The sequence below is a fragment of the Lampetra fluviatilis genome, chromosome 68, assembly GCF_964198595.1.
Source record: "Lampetra fluviatilis chromosome 68, kcLamFluv1.1, whole genome shotgun sequence".
In the NCBI taxonomy this organism is placed as follows: Eukaryota; Metazoa; Chordata; class Hyperoartia; order Petromyzontiformes; family Petromyzontidae; genus Lampetra; species Lampetra fluviatilis.
In genome coordinates this window covers 1,261,329-1,280,748 of record NC_136342.1, presented here as the reverse complement: position 1 = coordinate 1,280,748, position 19,420 = coordinate 1,261,329, and the positions used below count along the sequence as shown (strand labels likewise).

The following is a 19,420-nucleotide window of genomic DNA, read 5'->3' as shown; positions in this document are numbered from 1 at the left end:
GAGGGGAAAGAAATCGGAGGGCTCGGTGAAAAATCCACGTGGACGCGGGGAGAGAGACACGCAAACACCAAATATACAGCAGACGTCAGGGTCGGGATTGAACCCACAACCTCCTGTATACCAGGCGAGGTAGTTAACATCTCCTAGCTACAGTGATGATGATGAGAGAGACACGCAAACACCAAAAATACAGCAGACATCAGGGTCGGGATCGAACCCACAACCTCCTGTATACCAGGCGAGGTAGTTAACATCTCCTAGCTACAGTGATGATGATGAGAGAGACACGCAAACACCAAATGTACAGCAGACGTCAGGGTCGGGATCGAACCCACAACCTCCTGTATACCAGGCGAGGTAGTTAACATCTCCTAGCCACCGAGATGACGATGAGAGAGAGACGCAAACTCCAAATATACAGCAGCAGACGTCAGGGTCGGGATCGAACCCACAACCTCCTGTATACCAGGTGAGGTAGTTAACATCTCATAGCTACCGAGATGATGATGAGAGAGAGATGCAAACTCCAAATATATAGCAGATGTCAGGGTCGGGATCGAACCCACGACCTCCTGTATACCAGGCGAGGTAGTTAACATCTCACCAGTCTCGGTCTGTGGGGTGCGCGTTCAGTCGTCTTGTCGTCGACAGGCCACTGAGATCTTTCGAAATCCGGACGACATGATTAGAGCGGAGCTCAAGGCGTTACGATGCGTTGCCGTATTGCGGCAACCCTCATAGCTGTGAATTAAGCTCCTACCAGAGGCTCGAAACACAACGTGGTCGGCAACAGTCATCGATTTCACACGTTCCGTCAAATTGAGCAAAGTTGTAGGAACATGGGAAAAGAGACGGACCACGGGAGGTGGAATTCCAAAGTCGAGCGGTGTGCGTCAAGATGCAGACAGAGAAGTGTTGTGACCTACGGTGTTGGTGAGCGGGTGAGCGGTTGAGCGATTGCGTGAGTGAGCGACGCAAATTTTTTTTACCCGTGTCCGAGTTCAAATCCCAAGCGAGGCTAACGCCGGTGGCATCGCGCGTTTCAGATGCGCTACCGCGGCCGTCTGTGTTATAACTTTGAGCAACTACCCTGGCAGAGGGCGCCAAGGTGGCTCGGAGATGTTAACTACCTCGCCTGGTATGCAGGAGTTTGTGGGTTCGATCCCAAACCGTGATGCCTGTTGTAGTATATTTGGAGTTTGTGTGTTCTCCGCGTGGTTGCGTGGATTTTTCTCCGGGTCCTCTGGTTTTTCCCCTCCACATTGCAAATCAACACACCGGTGCCCTGCACTAGTAGCGAATTTGCACGTTCTGTTAACGTGGCAAACCTTACTAATTGGCTGTGACGGGTGGTGGCGGGTTTAACGACACATTTAGATATTTCGATTTAAAGCTTTCGTGACTGCAGGGATTCATCTTCTTGGTTTTTTCGGTAAAGTCACGTAGAAGGGAAGTAATAAAATAAAATAAAACATAATAAAATAATTCTCAAATTAATGATGTTTTATTTTTATTATTTCCATTCTACGTGACTTTACCGAAAGAACCAAGAAGACATTTAGATATTTAAACGCGATCTAACCCGTTTGGAATATTCGGCTGCTACACTAAATTTTCACGTGATAAGCCACTTCTTCTTTCAGCTATCATCCGTGGCCAGGCCGCTTCTGAAAAGGATGTACTCTATAGCTCAGTGGGCAAAATTAAAAATAGTTTTAGTAGCTTAAACGAATAGCCGAGAGTAATTGGGTGAGCGAGTGTGCGAGTGCTGTTGCGATCTGCAGTCTGGCGGTGAAACAGTGTGGATGAGACGAAACCGGCAGCCTTCTAAGTCCAAGACGTCAACACTGCGGGAAGAGGAAATCAACGGGTGAAGTTCACGTGAACAGTGACCGTGGTGGTGGTGGTGGTAGTAGCAGCGATAGAAGAGTGATAGGTAGGCAAATGACTGCACCATTAGGGGCCGTCCATAAATGACGTCACGCGATTTTGGAGGATTTTTGACCCCCACCCCCCCCTTTCGTCACACGGCGTCACAAAAAGTCAGACCCCCCCCCCACCTCAAATATGACGTCGCAAAGCTCTGCCCCACCCCTCTAAAAAAAAAACATGCTTCAAATCGCTTTAAACTATTGTCATTGTAGTGCGTATTTAATGTGGCGCTGCACTCTGATGTTGTAGGGGAAAACATTTATTAAAAAATTAAGTAGAACGTGTTGTCTATATTTATTTAAAGTTGCGCATTTTTATGCGACGCACCATTTCTCAAACCCCCCCCCCCCTCTCGTCACATATCGTCACACATGTCTGACCCCCCCCTCCCCCCCCCCCAGGTGCGTGACGTCATTTATGGACGGCCCCTAAACCAATCATTTTCACTAACCTGCGTCAGTTCCTCCCTTCAAAAAACTCCCATCTCGTCGACCATAACCCACCACGCTACTGCTACTCACTCTGCTCTCACACGCCAGCTATAACCATGCCTACCCCAAACCTATAGCTACCCCTATTACTAGCCTATTCCTACCAGTACCACAACCCCTATTACTACCCCTATCACTACCCCTATCACTAACCCTACCCCTATCACTACCCCTATTACTAGCCTATTCCTATCACTACCCCAACCCTATCACTGCCCCTATCACTAACCCTACCCCTATAACTAGCCCAACCCTATCACTACCCCTATCACTACCCCAACCCTATCACTGCCCCTATCACTAACCCTATCCCAATTACTACCCCAACCACTATCACTACCCCAACCGTATTGCTACCCCTATCACTATCCCTATCACTACCACTATTAATACCGTATTCCTATCAGTATCACAACCCTTTTCACTACCCCTATCACTAACCCTATCACTACCCCAACCACTATCACTACCCCATTACTACCCACATCACTAACCCTATGACTAACCGTACGCTTATCACTACCCCAACCCTATCACTAGCCCTATTAATACCCCCTTTCCTATCAGTACCCCAACTCCCATCACTACCCACATCACTACCCCTATCACTACCCCTACCTTTATCACTACCCCTACCCCTCCGTAACCCCTCCCACCTGTACTCCTAAACTACTACTACACCACCACCAGCACTTTTAGAAATAACAACAAACCCCAACACTTATAACACCTCAACCCACCACTATCATCTTACTTACATTTTTTTCTTTACAATTGTTGTGAAGCAACCCGGAATGAGACGCTCTATATATACACACACACATCTCTGTATCAGATAAGAGGACAAGAATGGAGAGAAGCTGTTGAGTGCTGGATCCGATATCAACGGAAACGTTGGCCTCGGAAAATAAACTTGACAATTGCGCTCATGCCTACCACTGTCTCCCCACACTCTGGCTCCATCCATGACATCCCACTCTGGTTAACTGAACTGGCCTTAAGACCTCCCCCCCTTCGTCCCGCCGTGCTTAGCAACTGCAAGACAAAAAAGAACACGCGCACAGAGCCACGTGGCCGTCACGATACATTTTTTAAATGCGGGATTTGTGCCACTGTGAGCCAGAGGTCGCAACCGGGTACCCGACACCCGTACTCTACCCGATACCCTGGTGCGGCCGGGTACGGGTACGGGTAGACCGTGAGTCACCGGTGAGTAACCGTTTGTCACTCATTTCGGGAAGGGTATGGGTAGCGTACGGCTACCCGTACCCGGCCAGGTACGGGTACAGGTACCTGTTTGCGACCCTGGTGCGGCCGGGTACGGGTACGGGTAGACCGTGAGTCACCGGTGAATAACCGTTTGTCACTCATTTCGGGAAGGGTATGGGTAGCGTACGGCTACCCGTACCCGGCCAAGTACGGGTACAGGTACCCGTTTGCGACCCTGGTGCGGCCGGGTACGGGTACGGGTAGACCGTGAGTCACCGGTGAGTAACCGTTTGTCACTCATTTCGGGTAGGGTACGGGTACCCGTTTGCGACCCTGGTGCGGCCGGGTATGGGCACGGGTAAGGAATCAAAACCCGTTTGCGACCTCTGCTGTGAGCCAAGAAGCAGGTCGCGTGAAGCCCCCGGCCTGCATCAGCCACCACCACCACCAAATCCTCCGTTGTCGTCTCACTGCAATGGGGAACAACGCCACTCCAGGTCTGCAAGGACCAACCCCCACCCCCCCCACCACCTACTCTTAGGTTTTTTTCGGTAAAGTCACGTAGGTAAAAATAAATAATAGAAATAATCATAGAAAAAAAAAATCACGACGTTTCGGAGGCAACACAAGTCTCCCGTCATCAGGTGGGACCGTCACAGCTAAATTTACTGTATCACTCACTTCCACACCTGCACACACGACCGAGGCCCAGTGGTTTTACTGTATTCCGTTTAAAAAAACAAAAAAACACAAGCGATAACAAGCCTTCGTCAAGGAAGTGTTTTTTATATTTAGTTTATTTTATTTTATTTCAGCCGACGGTGGCTACGAGCGGCCGGAACATCACCAAGGCGCGATGATGACCACTAACTACCAGAGGTCGCAAACGGGTTTTGATTCCTTACCTGTACCCGGCCACACCAGGGTCGAAAACGGGTACCCGTACCCTACCCGATACCCGGCTAGGGTACGGGTACCCGATTGCGACCTTTGGGATGAAGCCATGTTGCAGGCGCGGGTGGGTTGATTCTAGGAACTTGAATTGTGAGAAGAGACAAGACGTTGGGAAATGAGTGACAAACGGTGACTCACCAGTGACTCACGGCCTACCCGTACCCGTACTCGGCCGCACCAGGGTCGCAAACGGGTACCCGTACCCGGCTGGGTACTGGTAGCCGGGTATCGGGTAGGGTATCGGGTATCGGGTACCCGGTTGCGACCTCTGCTAACTACTGGACATCTGTGGATAAAGATCTTTATAGCTCATCGGATTCCTGTAGCGCAAAAAAAATTCCGATTCTGACTAGGAGCCTACCGGGGAGCAAGACGTGAGCGACTGTGACGAGATTAAACAGACCGAATGAAGCCGCAGACCAAGGTGTTGCATTGTCTTTGAGTTGTGCGCCTTTTGGCCGTCATCTGGTCCAACACCATGTGAGACTAGGCTCTAAGAAAAGCTGTCTCGGGTGTGGACCAATCAATTTCAAGGACAGTGCATACATTACCAGAGTTGTGTTGTTTGTTTGCATTCCGACCGCAGGTATTGTGGTCAATGCAAACATGACTCCTTGTAAAAAAAAAGTGTCAGTTTTGTTTGCCAGATAAAAGGGTAAAATAACAATGATCATATTTTTTACTGGCAAAGGAGGTTCCAATGGTGTAAACGCTCGCCCCGAGCTCTCATACTCTGATGGTGCATTGTCTTTGAGTTGTGCGCCTTTTGGCGTCATCTGGTCCAACACCATGTGAGACTAGGTTCTAAGAAAAGCTGTCTCGGGTGTGGACCAATCAATTTCAAGGACAGTGCATACATTACCAGAGTTGTGTTGTTTGTTTGCATTCCGACCGCAGGTATTGTAGTCAATGCAAACATGACTCCTTGTAAAAAAAAGGTGTCAGTTTTGTTGCCAGAGAAAAGGGTAAAAAAACTATTATCATATTTTGCTACTGGCAAAGGAGGTTCCAATGGTGTAAACCACAACCATCTTCAAAACCAAGACAATTCACGACACAAGCTTTTGCTACTCCCAACACCACCGCCTGCAATCAAAGACCAAGGTAATTCAGTAACCTTATTGCAGACTGCGGTGTACATAGGAAGATCAAAAATAGTTGGTGGGTATGAATGAACAACACGAATGGCTGACCTGATAATATTGTTGGGGAGAGGAAACCGAACAAAGGCGGTCACCATCATCGCACGGCGCTTTCACGTGGCGCTTCCGCGGACGTCTGGAACGCTATCCACTTTCAAATCATCGAGCTTGACAAACTCATTTCTTCAGAACTGCTTGTTGGTGTTTAGTTTGTGGTCCTTCCCCACCCACCACATTCTCCGGTTGGCACGGTGGGCTTCGTACGGCGTGAAGGAAGTTCAACATGCATACGAACATTCAAACCAAGGAGTACTTCGGAGAAATGTTTGACAGCTTTAGGCGACTAGACTACGGCGATACGATCCACCGACTGAGGACCTGACCGTGGTCCCGCAGGAAGTTGCCGAACAGACAAAGGCCGCAGCTTAGGCAAATAATAATATATATTTTCATTTTTTTTAAACACGCTTTTATGAGATGTACCTACCTGGCCACAAACGATAGCTCAACAAAGTAGCACATCGCGTAGAGATTCATAGCAGCCATCTAGCAGTATATCGATCGTCACATCGTAAAGATTAAAGTACTGTAGTAATGGAAGAACTCCACGACTCCAGGAAGTGGCCCCGAAGCTTGCCACAACGTAAGGGACCGTGGGCAATTACAGCCAACGTCAGTTGAGCGTGGACAATTAGACCCAAGCCGAATCATAATATAAAAAAATAATGTTTAAAAAAATCTATTTTTTATTTTGTATGCTAGTATATAGTATTGTCATCAGTATGACATAAGTATACCAAGTTTGCAGTCGATACCACATTGGGAAGTGGGTTAAAGTTGAGTTACAAGATTTGAGGATATAACGACAACAGACAGAGCGAGTTCAATAAAAGCGTGTAAAATAAACCCAACAATGCTGACAGAAAATAAAACCACTGGATCAGACTTGAAGGTGTTACAATTCTCACAGTCCAAGCGAGCATGATAGCAGGTGGGTGACACGTTGAAGTGAAATTTACTCAACTATTATAAACACTACAAACTTGTATTTTACCAGGTAAGGCCCACTGCGCTATTATACAGCTCGTTTTCAGAAGCGACCTGGCTCTCACAAATAATAGCTCAACGAAGTGGCTTATTATCATCATAACGTGTGAATTTATACCTGGCGAATACTCTTAAACGCGTGACGTTGATGATAAAATGTGGAGGGGAAAAAATAGGATGATCGGGAGAATAGTTTGCGCGACCACGAGGAGAGGGGCATTCAAACTCCAAACATACAACAGGAGTCAGGGTCGACATCGAACCCACAACTTCCTGTATACAAGACGAGGTGGTCAACATCTCATAGTCACCGCGTGCCCTTTGCCAGGGTAGTTGCTAAAAAAAAGTCGCTCAAAGTCATAACGCAGCCCGCCACTTCAACCACACTCGAAATAAGTGCTCGGCAGGCCATCTCTTATCTATTGGTGGGATTAGAAATTCCACATTCCTACGGCAGGGCCCAGAATTTACGTAGCCAACCGTGGTAATCGGAGGTGCGGTGGGGAGGAAGTATAAACAAACGAAACACTAAAAGCTGTTCGAAAGAAATTAGTTTTACACCTTGATTTAAAAGTGCACAGCTCCCAGTAGCTTCCTAACATCGGAAAGAGACACATGAAGTCCAAAAAGATCCAGAGACTCACAGAACCAGAGACGCACAGAAACCCATACTCTTATGTACGCACGTATTATGTAGAACTTATTTCGCACCACACGTATCAAACCGTGCTAATCGGAAGGCGAGGGGGAAGGACAACTAACTAAACACAACAACAAGCAGTTCTAAAACAATGAGTTTTCAATCTAGGTGATGTAATATCAAAAGAACATTCCAGATGGATGCAGTAGTGCATCTGATAAAGGCACGATGCCACTAATGTTAGCCTTGGTTGGGAATTGAACTGAGACAGGTAAAACAAATATTCGTTTAAAAAAAACCCACAACATTTACACATCCTGAAGAAGACCAAAATCGGTTCCTGAAGAAGCTCCCAGCACGTGGAGCAAAAACGTCGGACACGGCGCCGAACGACGCGCGGGGCGCAACCGGCAGACGCGCCAAGAGAGCCGTACAATAATCGGAGGTTAAAAAAACCCAGCAAATCGTATCAAAGGTCACGTGAAAAGTGCATAGTCAAAGTTAACGGTAAAGAGATTAAGCAAAAACAGTACTCTATTGTGCAATTCAACAAAGTGGCCTACGATCAAATTGTAATGGACATCTGTGGGAGAGAAAGAAAAGCGAGCTTTGTGGGCTTATCGGATTCTTCCCATTGACAATAAAGTATTATCTCGTACTCAAATTGAGCAGGACTGAAGCTGGTTGTTGCCTGGTTTGCTTTGTGGACGGCAGACTGGCTGGTGTCGTAGGCTCGGCATCCTAACGTGGCCAGGAGATGAAGTCGTGAATTCTAGAATCCATCTGTGTGGACACTTTTTGAGTGTCATAAACCTCACCCCCAACCCCCACTTCCTCCTCTCACATGAAGCCAAACTCAGTTTTTTGGAATTCACAACGAAGCTTACAAATGTAGGTCGTCGCAGCACCCCTACAAATAGATTACATTGAATGAAAAAACAATAGGTTTTACTTTTTTCTGCCAATACAAGAGGTGTTAAGATTAACACGTAGTAAGCTTTCGCGACCAATATCATCCATAATATCGGTTTTTTGGGTTAGATCGCATCAATATAAACGTGTCGTTACACATTGAACCTATATTATGGAGGTGTTATAAGACGTTCAAACACCAAATAGGAAACCTTTTGCAAGGAATTCAATTGTTTTTCATAACTTTGAACACTAACAAAAAGGTCCCATTTAGATTACGCTGATGTTCATAACTGCATCGTTAGACAAAAGCCTATGGCCAAATCACTCCGAATGTGCCTGATCTCATCAAATCTCGGGGAGTAAAAAAAAGCTAAGCAGGGCATTTTTGTTGGAGCCTGGACTGTGCATGTGATGGATGTCCCACCAAGCACAACAGGTAGACCTTGAGGCTGCTGTGGGAGGGGGGGGCGCTACGCTGTTAGTGAAAGACAATAAGACTGCCACGAATTTATAACCACGATACAGGTTTTGTTGGGTTAGATCGCGTGTATATATAAATGTGTCGTTAAACCCGCCACCACACGACAAAGCCAATTAGTAAGGTTTAGTGTCATGTAAACATAACGTGGGCAATTCGTTACTAGTACAGCACTAGTGTGCAGTGTTTTGTGTAGAGTAGTGTATTGTGTATAGCGTAGTATATAGTGTAGTGTATAGTGTAGTATACTAGTACAGCACACCGGTGTGTTGGAACCAAGAGCCACAACATTTACAATCGGAGTACGACGTTTCGCCAGTAATTACAACCAGTTTCATCAGGCGACAGGCAGATTTGTGGCTCTCCAACACACCGGTGTGCTGTACTAGTATACTACACGACTATACACAATACACTACACACTAGTGCTGTACTAGTATACTACACTACTATACACAATACCCTACACACTAGTGCTGTACTAGTATACTACACTAGTATACTACACTACTATACACAATACACTACACACTAGTTCTGTACTAGTATACTACACTACTATACACACTACACTACACACTAGTGCTGTACTAGTATACTACACTACTATACACAATACACTACACACTAGTGCTGTACTAGTATACTAAACTACTATACACACTACACTACACACTAGTGCTGTACTAGTATACTACACTACTATACACAATACACTACACACTAGTGCTGTACTAGTATACTACACTACTATACACAATACACTACACACTAGTGCTGTACTAGTATACTACACTACTATACACACTACACTACACACTAGTGCTGTACTAGTATACTACACTACTATACACAATACACTACACACTAGTGCTGTACTAGTATACTACACTACTATACACAATACACTACACACTAGTGCTGTACTAGTATACTACACTACTATACACAATACACTACACACTAGTGCTGTACTAGTATACTACACTACTATACACACTACACTACACACTAGTGCTGTACTAGTATACTACACTACTATACACACTACACACTAGTGCTGTACTAGTATACTACACTACTATACACAATACACTACACACTAGTGCTGTACTAGTATACTACACTACTATACACAATACACTACACACCAGAGGTGGGACAAAGTCATTGTTGTGCAAGTCACAAGTAAGTCTCAAGTCTTTGCTCTCGAGTCCCGAGTCAAGTCGAGTCAAAGATGAGGCAAGTCCCAAGTCGAGTCTGAAGTCATCAAAATCATGACTCGAGTCTGACTCGAGTCCAAGTCGCATGACTCGAGTCCAAGTCGCATGACTCGAGTCCACACCTCTGCTACACACTAGTGCTGTACTAGTATACTACACTACTATACACAATACACTACATACTAGTGTACTAGTATACTACACTACTATACACACTACACTACACACTAGTGCTGTACTAGTATACTACACTACTATACACACTACACTACACACTAGTGCTGTACTAGTATACTACACTACTATACACACTACACTACACACTAGTGCTGTACTAGTATACTACACTACTATACACACTACACTACACACTAGTGCTGTACATTGTTGTACTGCACTTGTGCATACGCTTGCCCACGTCACCTGGCCTTTTTATCATCCTGAAGTGGGTTTGATGAAAAACGCATCTCGTTTGGATAATTCTCGTTGATGCGTTTCGAAAGAGCGTTGTTGTTGTTGCAAGCCCCACTCCACCACTGAAACGAAGGGGGTTTCAACAGTAACATTGCGTACCTTGAAGACCACTAACCAACACGACTGAACGCAGGGCATAATACAACACGCTACTATTCTATTGCATTCTTTTTTTGGCACGAATAGTGCTATAGAAATAGAGTTTGATTGAGTTGACTTCAAATGTTCGCTTGTTTACTTCAAGGTGAGGGGCTTACCTACCCCCCCATCTCCCGGTTTAACATTAATTCCGATGACTTTTCCCATCAACAAGTTATCAGTTTGTGAGGGTGCAGAATAACTCCATCTAACTTAAAACTGAACGCGTCTATACGGTACGCACATCAAATGGAACCCTAGCACGAACACTATTTACTTAATAGCAGTAACGATTAATAATAATGTCTGGGAGGGGGGGGGGGCTATTTAACCATACTTTACCACACTGGTGAGTGCCGGTGCGGTGAAGGGCGGGCAGCATAGGAAGTACAGCACAACAATTGATTTGCGCCCCACAGTAGCCGTTGCGAATTGGCCATACTTCACCGTTTTTGGTCGGAGTGGGTGACCGGGCCACACGACTCAACTGGGCGTTTGAAACGGCGAGCGGCGACATCGACAATGACTAAACAAAGCGTCAAATAACTCAACTGCCTATCGATGATAATTGCTTTCGAATGTTTTTCAAAAAGTACGCATCCCACGGGAGAACGGAGGAGGAAGAGTGGAGTGAGGTGGGGTGGTGGTGGTGGTGGGGTGTTGCGGCCTACAGGTCCCTACCCACCGCGACGCACCTCACCCGGTAGAGGCGACTAGGCGAAACCGTCAAATCCCTCCGCGTTCGCTCGGCAAAGATAATCGATTTCCCCCGCCAGCAAACAAAATAAGCCGAACAAAAAACAAATGCACGAGGGCGGCGTTCGACGAAGGAGGCGAAGGACGCAGTTTAAAACTTTCTTTCGAGCGAGTTATCGTTGTTAAATAAACTCAAAATGTGTGGGGAACGGGGGCGGGTTACACACACACACCCGAAGTTTCGTGAGGTAAAACATTTTTTTTTTTAAATTCGTTCAAATTAGTACCACTTCTATCGCATCCACCCCCTTGTCGTTAACTCCGAGTGGGGGGGGGAGGTTAGTTTATTTTTACAAAGCTGTTAGGCGACGGCTCATCGCTGTTTTGAGGGTTCCTTACCTGAACCGACTCGGCCGCCATCTTCGCCGCGGGTTCTCTCTCTCTCTGTGTGGCGGGCGAGTTTATTATTTATTTCGGGTGTTTTAACACGCGAGATAATTGTGTTTATTCGTTGTTTTATTAAAATGTTTATCAAGTTTTTATTTATTTATACTCGTTCATTTTCACTTACTCTAAACGGGACACTTTGTTCTGTCGAGGTATATGTACGTGAAATGTGTTTTATAAAATAAACAAAAATGTCCAACTTTTGGCGTTGTCGGTTCATTTATTTATTTCACGCGTTTAAAATATTTTAAACAATTATTTAGATGTAACATTATTTCGAGTGTTATTTTTCATTACCTTGTAGATATTTACTTCCCCTACTTATTGATATTTGAACCGATTATTTCGGAGTAAGAACCGTATGTTACATTATGTAATACTTTTCTCGTGTTATCTTTTTCAATATAAAAAGTATTTACTTGCATCTGTTTAAAGTATACAACATTAAGAATATATATTAAAGTTTGACTTATTTTCGAGATATCTTTTTTTTTATCAGATACAAATCAACTTCCCCTATCGGATGTATTATTTGTTTAATTGAAAAAAATTATTTTTATATCTCTAATTATTTTATGTAAATATTATAGTACATGTTTCACGTCGCTTTCACACTTGATTTACCCATTTACTTAATATATATTTTATAATCTGTTTTTCAATGTTTCACAAAGTTATTGTTTATTATCCGATAGCTTATAACTCCAATGGCGTAATTTTTTTATCGGGTTGGTCAAAGTTTAAGCAAAACATTTTCATGATTTTATAGTTCCTCGTTTTTGTGTTAAGATATTATCACAATAAATGATCGGCCATTAATTTTGTTTAAAATATACATATATAAAAACTTAACTTGACATTTTATTAGGTTTGGATTATTTTTTCATCTGGTGCCTTATGATTTCCCCTACCCGCAAAAAAAAATAATGTTTTTCTTTAACATCTACTTTTATGTTATACAGTACTGTATTAAATTGGTTGAAATTTATTTATTTTATTTTATGAATTTCACATATTTTCGCCAGTTATTTTTATTATCCGATAGAATTTCACTTCCCCCATAAGAACATTTTATTACTTTTGCCAAAAATCATAAATAAATTACAGTTTACATTTCTCATTTTGCCTCGGTTATCATCAATGCTAATTTACATAAAAGTTAACTGCAGCCCCTCCCCATTCATCCCCTTCAGCCCCGCCCCTCAGGCTCCTAAATCCTCATAGCCTAACTGCACTACGTTTTAAAATTAACATTTCGAAAAGCTATTGAATTTCGTAACACAGATACATAACCCCTCCATCACCCTATGACGTAGACGCTTCATATCCGATTCAACGAGAGCTGATCACGTGCTCATCAACAGCCAATCCCGACGCTCGGATGAGGAAATTGTTGAAGAATCTTGGATCTCCTCTGGGAGAGTCCAATCGCTCAGTAGGAGGAGGGGGGGGTATAATAAACTATTATTTAAAAAAAATCAATCAATAAGATATGAAACGCCTAATCATCACATGCGGAATTAATTGATTCTCTCCCCGATTTATAAATTCGATTGCTTAATACGTCCCTATCTATCGAACAATCGGTACAAAATTGCGAGATGAGTTGAACGACTCCCACCTCGATCGTAAATTGCGATCATGGTCCAGTCCAAAATCGAAAGGCACGTGACCCGCTCCGCGATAAAACCGCGTGTCCGTTGTGACGTCACGACGCAACGACACGTCACGCCGCTGCTATGCAAATTCGCCTCATTAACATAACGACCACTGCTGGATGATGACGTCACGCGATTTTGGACGATTTTTGACGTCACAAAAAGTCAGACCCCCCCCCCCTCAAATATGACGTCACAAAGCTCTGCCCCCCCCCCCCCCAAATATATAAAAATATGCTTCAAATCGCTTTAAACTATTGTCATTGTAGTGCGTATTTATTGTGGCGCTGCACTCTGATGTTGTAGGAGAAAACATTTATTAAATAGTCAATTTAATTAAATAGAACGTGTTGTCTTTATTTATTTAAAGTTGCGGCATTTTGATGTGACGTCACATTTCTCAAACCCCACCCCACCCCCCCTCGTCACACATCGTCACAAATGTCTGACCCCCCCCCCCCCCCATAGGTGCGTGACGTCATTTATGGACTGCCCCACAAACAATGGCAGCCCAGCTAATCACCACTTTTGCAGGGTGATCTTCAGCATCCTGCAAAATGATGGCTTTAATCTAAGTTGTCTTGTGGTTGATGTTGTTGTTCATTTACACTATGAGACATCTCCTTTACCAGTGGCAAAATATAGTAATGGGTTTTTACCCTTTCAACTGGTACAAAAACTGACACCTTTATACAAGGCATCATGTTTGCAATAACCACAACACAAGCAGTCAAAATGCAAACAAAAATAAACAACTCTGATAATGATATGCACCGTCCTTGAAGTGGATCAACTTCAAGGACAGTGACATGCACTGTCCTTGAAGTTGATCAACTGCATATCATTATCAGAGTTGTTTCTTTTTGTTTGCATTTTGACTGCTTGTGTTGTGGTTATTGCAAACATGATGCCTTGAATAAAGTTTTGTACCAGTTGAAAGGGTAAAAACCTATTACTATGCTGTTGTTGTTGTTGTTTGACTTGCATCCCACTGGGATTTTGCACAGAGCGTTGGTGTACGGTGGTTTTTTTCTGGAAGACTTTGAAGTTTTTTCCTGGATTTTTCTGTTTGTGCATATTCACTTTAAGATGTTTTCTTGTTCATGTTTTTGTTTTTTGTTTGTTGCGGTTGCACCCGATTAAAGAGCCGAATGGCTCACAGGGCTATACCTAATAATTGAAACTGAAAAAAGGTCGCAAGCTTGGGTCAACACTGCCCTCCAGTGGCCGAATCAACACATTCGACAATAACTAATTTAAATTTCGATTTAAAGCTTTCGTGACTGCAGGGATTCATCTTCTTGGTTCTTTCGGTAAAGTCACGTAGAAGGGAAATAATAAAATAAGAAAAATAAAACAATAAAATTATTCTCACGACGTTTCGGCCACAACGCAAGCAGCCGTCCTCAGGTGAAAAACAGGTCTGTCGGAAAGACCTGAGGACAGCTGCTTGTGTTGTGGCCGAAACGTCGTGAGAAATATTTTATTGTTTTATTTTTATTATTTTATTACTTCCCTTCTACGTGACTTTACCGAAAGAACCAAGAAGATGAATCCCTGCAGTCACGAAAGCTTTAAATCGAAAGATGATGATGTTCATAAGCCACTTCGTTCAGCTATCATTTGTGATAGCCGGATCGCTTCTGAAGACTAGCTACAGTGGGGCCTTACACGCCGGTGATCAGCTCCTGGTGCCTCCCCTAGGTCGACTCAGCCTCAAACGAGTAACCTGGTGCGGTGTGTATACTAAACATCGTCACTGGGGGAGACAAAGGCGGCCGGGCGTGGTGTTAGCCACACCACCCCCTCGTGTGTGCCACAGTGCCGGTAGCCTTCACAGGTGCTGCTACTCGCTAACAGCACTTGCCCCAACAGTCTGTTACAGGTTCATTTTCTTAGTTTTTTTCGGTAAAGTCACGTAGGTAAAACATTAAAATTAATAAAAATAAAATAAAAATCACGACGTTTCGGAGGCAACACAAGCTTCCGTCTTCAGGTGGAACCGTCACAGCCACGACAGCTGTATCAAGTAAATGAGAGATTACAAGAGCTACCACTCCGTATATATAATGGTTGGAGAGGGGGGAAGGGCCAAGTACGGCACACTTTTGATTAATTATTATTAATAATTAATAATATGGTAAGCCTCACCTTACCATATTAATAAAACGTGTGCCGTACTTGGCCCTTCCCCCCTCTCCAACCATTATATATACGGAGTGGTAGCTCTTGTAATCTCTCATTTACTTGATACAGCTGTCGTGGCTGTGACGGTTCCACCTGAAGACGGAAGCTTGTGTTGCCTCCGAAACGTCGTGATTTTTATTTTTATTTTATTTTACTTTTATGAATTTTAATGTTTTACCTACGAGACTTTACCGAAAAAACCTAAGAATGTGAATCCTTGCAGTCACGAAAGCTTCAAATCTAGAAATAGTCTGTTACAGGCTACACGGGGGATCTTTGTCTTTGTGTACGTGTGTGTGTGTTTGTTTAGACACAGTTTTTTAAAAATATACAAACACACGCGTCGTTTCGTGGACAATTAACCACGCGAAAACATCGCAACGTTCTGCCATTTAATAACGAAAAATAACCACATTCATAGCTTAACAGAGCGTTGATATAGTTCTTCTCTCTCTCTCTCCCTCTGTGGGTGAGTTCGCGTCCATATTTGGTGGTAAATATTTACGCGACCTGACCAAATAAACAAAACCTCTATTATGGATAATATTTGGTCGCGAAAGCCTCCTCCTCCTCCTCCTACCACCACCACCACGTGAGAAATTGACAATCATAGGCAAGCAACCGGCTCATAGGTGCCACGGTGGCTATGAGATGTTGACTACCTCGCCTGGTATGCAGGAGGTCGTGGGTTCGATCCCGACCCTGACGATGCCTGCTGCTGCTGCTGTATATCTGGAGTTTGCGTGTCTCTCTCATCATCATCACGGTGGCTGAGATGTTAACTACCTCGCCTGGTATGCAGGAGGTCGTGGGTTCGATCCCGACCCTGACGATGCCTGCTGCTGCTGTATATTTGGAGTTTGCGTCTCTCTCTCATCATCATCACGGTGGCTGAGATGTTAACTACCTCGCCTGGTATGCAGGAAGACGTGGGTTCGATCCCAACCCTGACGATGCCTGCTGATGTATATTTGGAGTTTGCGTCTCTCTCTCATCATCATCACGGCGGCTGAGATGTTAACCACCTCGCCTGGTCTGCAGGAGGTCATGGGCTCGATCCCGACCCTGACGATGCCTGCTGCTGCTGTAGATTTGGAGTTTGCGGTGTTTCTCTCTCTCTCTCTGTCTCTCCCCGTGGTTGCGTGGATTTGTCTCATTTCTTCCCCTCCACCTCGAGAAAGGCGCCTTTCAGAGAGTTTCGCTGCTGCGGCTATAAATCTCACCGCAGGTGACGACGCTGACAACCATCGCCCCACTTTGTTCGAATGCTGTCACGTGCCGAATGGAGCCAGTGCGAGGCCTGTAGCATTTGTTGTTATAAAGGGACCCTACATTAAAGTTAAAAAAGAAACACCCAAATATTAAAGCGCACAAAAAAAACTTAACTTGCATAGTAAAGTAATTGTGTTTTTTTTCATTTGCTATACAGCCAGATTATACGACTAATCGATAACCTTAAACAGCCGGTCGTTCGTAAAAGTCGAAGGCGGTATAGTACTATAGTCATAGAGCTAGTGCAGAATCACCGAACCGGAATTGATAGCTTGAAAGCGTTTAGCGTGGGGCTCTTGAAGATGCGTGTCCCCGTAGCTTGTGTAGCTACTACATGTGTAGCTACATGTAGTAGCTACATGTGTAGTTACATGTGCAGCTACTACATGTGCAGCTACTACATGTGCAGCTACTACATGTGCAGCTACTACATGTGCAGCTACTACATGTGCAGCTACTACATGTGCAGCTACTACATGTGCAGCTACTACATGTGCAGCTACTACATGTGCAGCTACTACATGTGCAGCTACTACATGTAGTATAACATAAAATAAATTTAACATAATTATTTTATTATGTAAAATTTATTTTATTTTATTATTGTTATATATTTTTTTAATTTTTTAATTTCCCTTCTACGTGACTTTACCGAAAGAACCAAGTATACAAAAACATTATTTTAGTTTTTTATAATAATAGGGATTTTCCCCCTTTTTTCTGGCGACAAAATTTGAAACCTTTTTACGAGGATTCATGTCTGCGTTAACCACAATACTTGCGGTCAAAATGCAAACAAAAAACACACTGATAACATGATGTATTGTCCTTGAAACTGATTGGTCCACACAAGAGACAGCTTTCTTTAAAGAAAAAAAAGAAAAAAACACACTCTGATAATATTTGCATTGTCCTTGAAACTGATTGGTCCGCACAAAATATTGTGGTTAATGCAATAACACGAATCCTCGTAAAAAAAAAAGTTTAAGTTTTGTTGCCAGAAAGAAATCGGGGGAAAAACCCCCTATGATTATATTTTGGTACTGGCAAAGGAGGTCGAATGATATTATTTGATCTTCTTGGTTCTTTCGGTAAAGTCACGTAGAGAATTTTTTTATTATTATATTATTTTATTAAGTTTAATATTTATTATTTTATTATATAATACAAATAAAACATAGCTTTATTATATTATTTTATTATTTTTCTTTTGATTCTTTTCTTATTTCCCTTCTAAGTGACTTTACCGAAAGAACCAAGAAGATGAATCCCTGCAGTCACGAAAGCTTTACATCGAGATAGTATTTAGTTTTTGCTGTGACGGTTCCACCTGAAGACGGAAGCTTGTATTGCCTCCGAAACGTCGTGATTTTTAATTTATTTTATTTTATTTTTATTTTTCACCGATGTGACTTTACCTAAAAAAACACAAAAACTTCAAATTTAGAATTATTTTCGTTGTTTCGATTTAAAGCTTTCGTGACTGCAGGGATTCATCTTCTTGGTTCTTTCGGTAAAGTCACGTAGAAGGGAAATAATGAAATAATAAAAATTAAACATAATAAAATACAATTCTCACGACGTTTCGGCCACAACGCAAGCAGCCGTCCTCAGGTGAAGAACAGGTCTGTCGGAAAGACAGCGTCGGAATGAAACACCACCAGGCTTGGAGCGTATATTCCACAAGTAATGACTAATCCCATATCTGCATTTCCCATAAATATGCTAAATTCCTCTTGATATGCAAATTCATTTGTCAAGGCGCTCTTCCCCCTCCAACCCAGCAGCTTAAATATACGCTCCAAGCCTGTGGGTGTTTCATTCAGACGCTGTCTTTCCGACAGACCTGTTCTTCCCCTGAGGACGGCTGCTTGCGTTGTGGCCGAAACGTCGTGAGAATTATTTTATTATGTTTATTTTATTATTTCCCTTCTACGTGACTTTACCGAAAGAACCAACAAGAAGTTGAGTTGTTGTTGTTGCTGCTGCTGCCCGCGTTCAAACAGCTGCATGGCCCATGCGCCTCAAAACTCAATTTCCCTGCACAGGAAAGCGGGGAAAGCCGTGCGGGTTAACATCGATACAAAGGTCCCCCGTGTAGCCTCCAACAGACTGTGGGGCAAGAGCTGTTGGTAGCGAGAAGCAGCAACACACACAAAGACAAAGGTCCCCCGTGTAGCCTCCAACAGATTGTAGGGGCAAGTGCTGTTGGTAGCGAGTAGCGGCAGCATACACAAAGGTCCCCCGTGTAGCCTCCAACAGACTGTGGGGCAAGAGCTGTTGGTAGCGAGAAGCAGCAACATACACAAAGACAAAGGTCCCCCGTGTAGCCTCCAACAGATTGCGGGGCAAGTGCTGTTGGTAGCGAGAAGCAGCAACATACACAAAGACAAAGGTCCCCCGTGTAGCCTCCAACAGATTGCGGGGCAAGTGCTGTTGGTAGCGAGAAGCAGCAACACACACAAAGGTCCCCCGTGTAGCCTCCAACAGACTGTAGGGGCAAGTGCTTTTGATAGC

At 43.8% G+C, this 19,420-nt stretch overlaps 1 protein-coding gene across 2 annotated transcripts in view; it reads right to left on the bottom strand.

Moving 5' to 3' along the window:
- Positions 1–11,842, bottom strand: part of LOC144952565 (serine/threonine-protein kinase N2-like) — a 108,817-nt gene extending 96,975 nt beyond the window's left edge. For both annotated transcript variants that reach the window (XM_078883028.1, XM_078883029.1), the window contains exon 1: positions 11,739–11,842. In XM_078883028.1, the coding sequence (XP_078739154.1) occupies positions 11,739–11,759 (21 nt within the window). In that variant the 5' untranslated portion in view covers positions 11,760–11,842. The remainder of the gene's footprint in view (positions 1–11,738) is intronic.
- Positions 11,843–19,420: the final 7,578 nt, after the last annotated feature.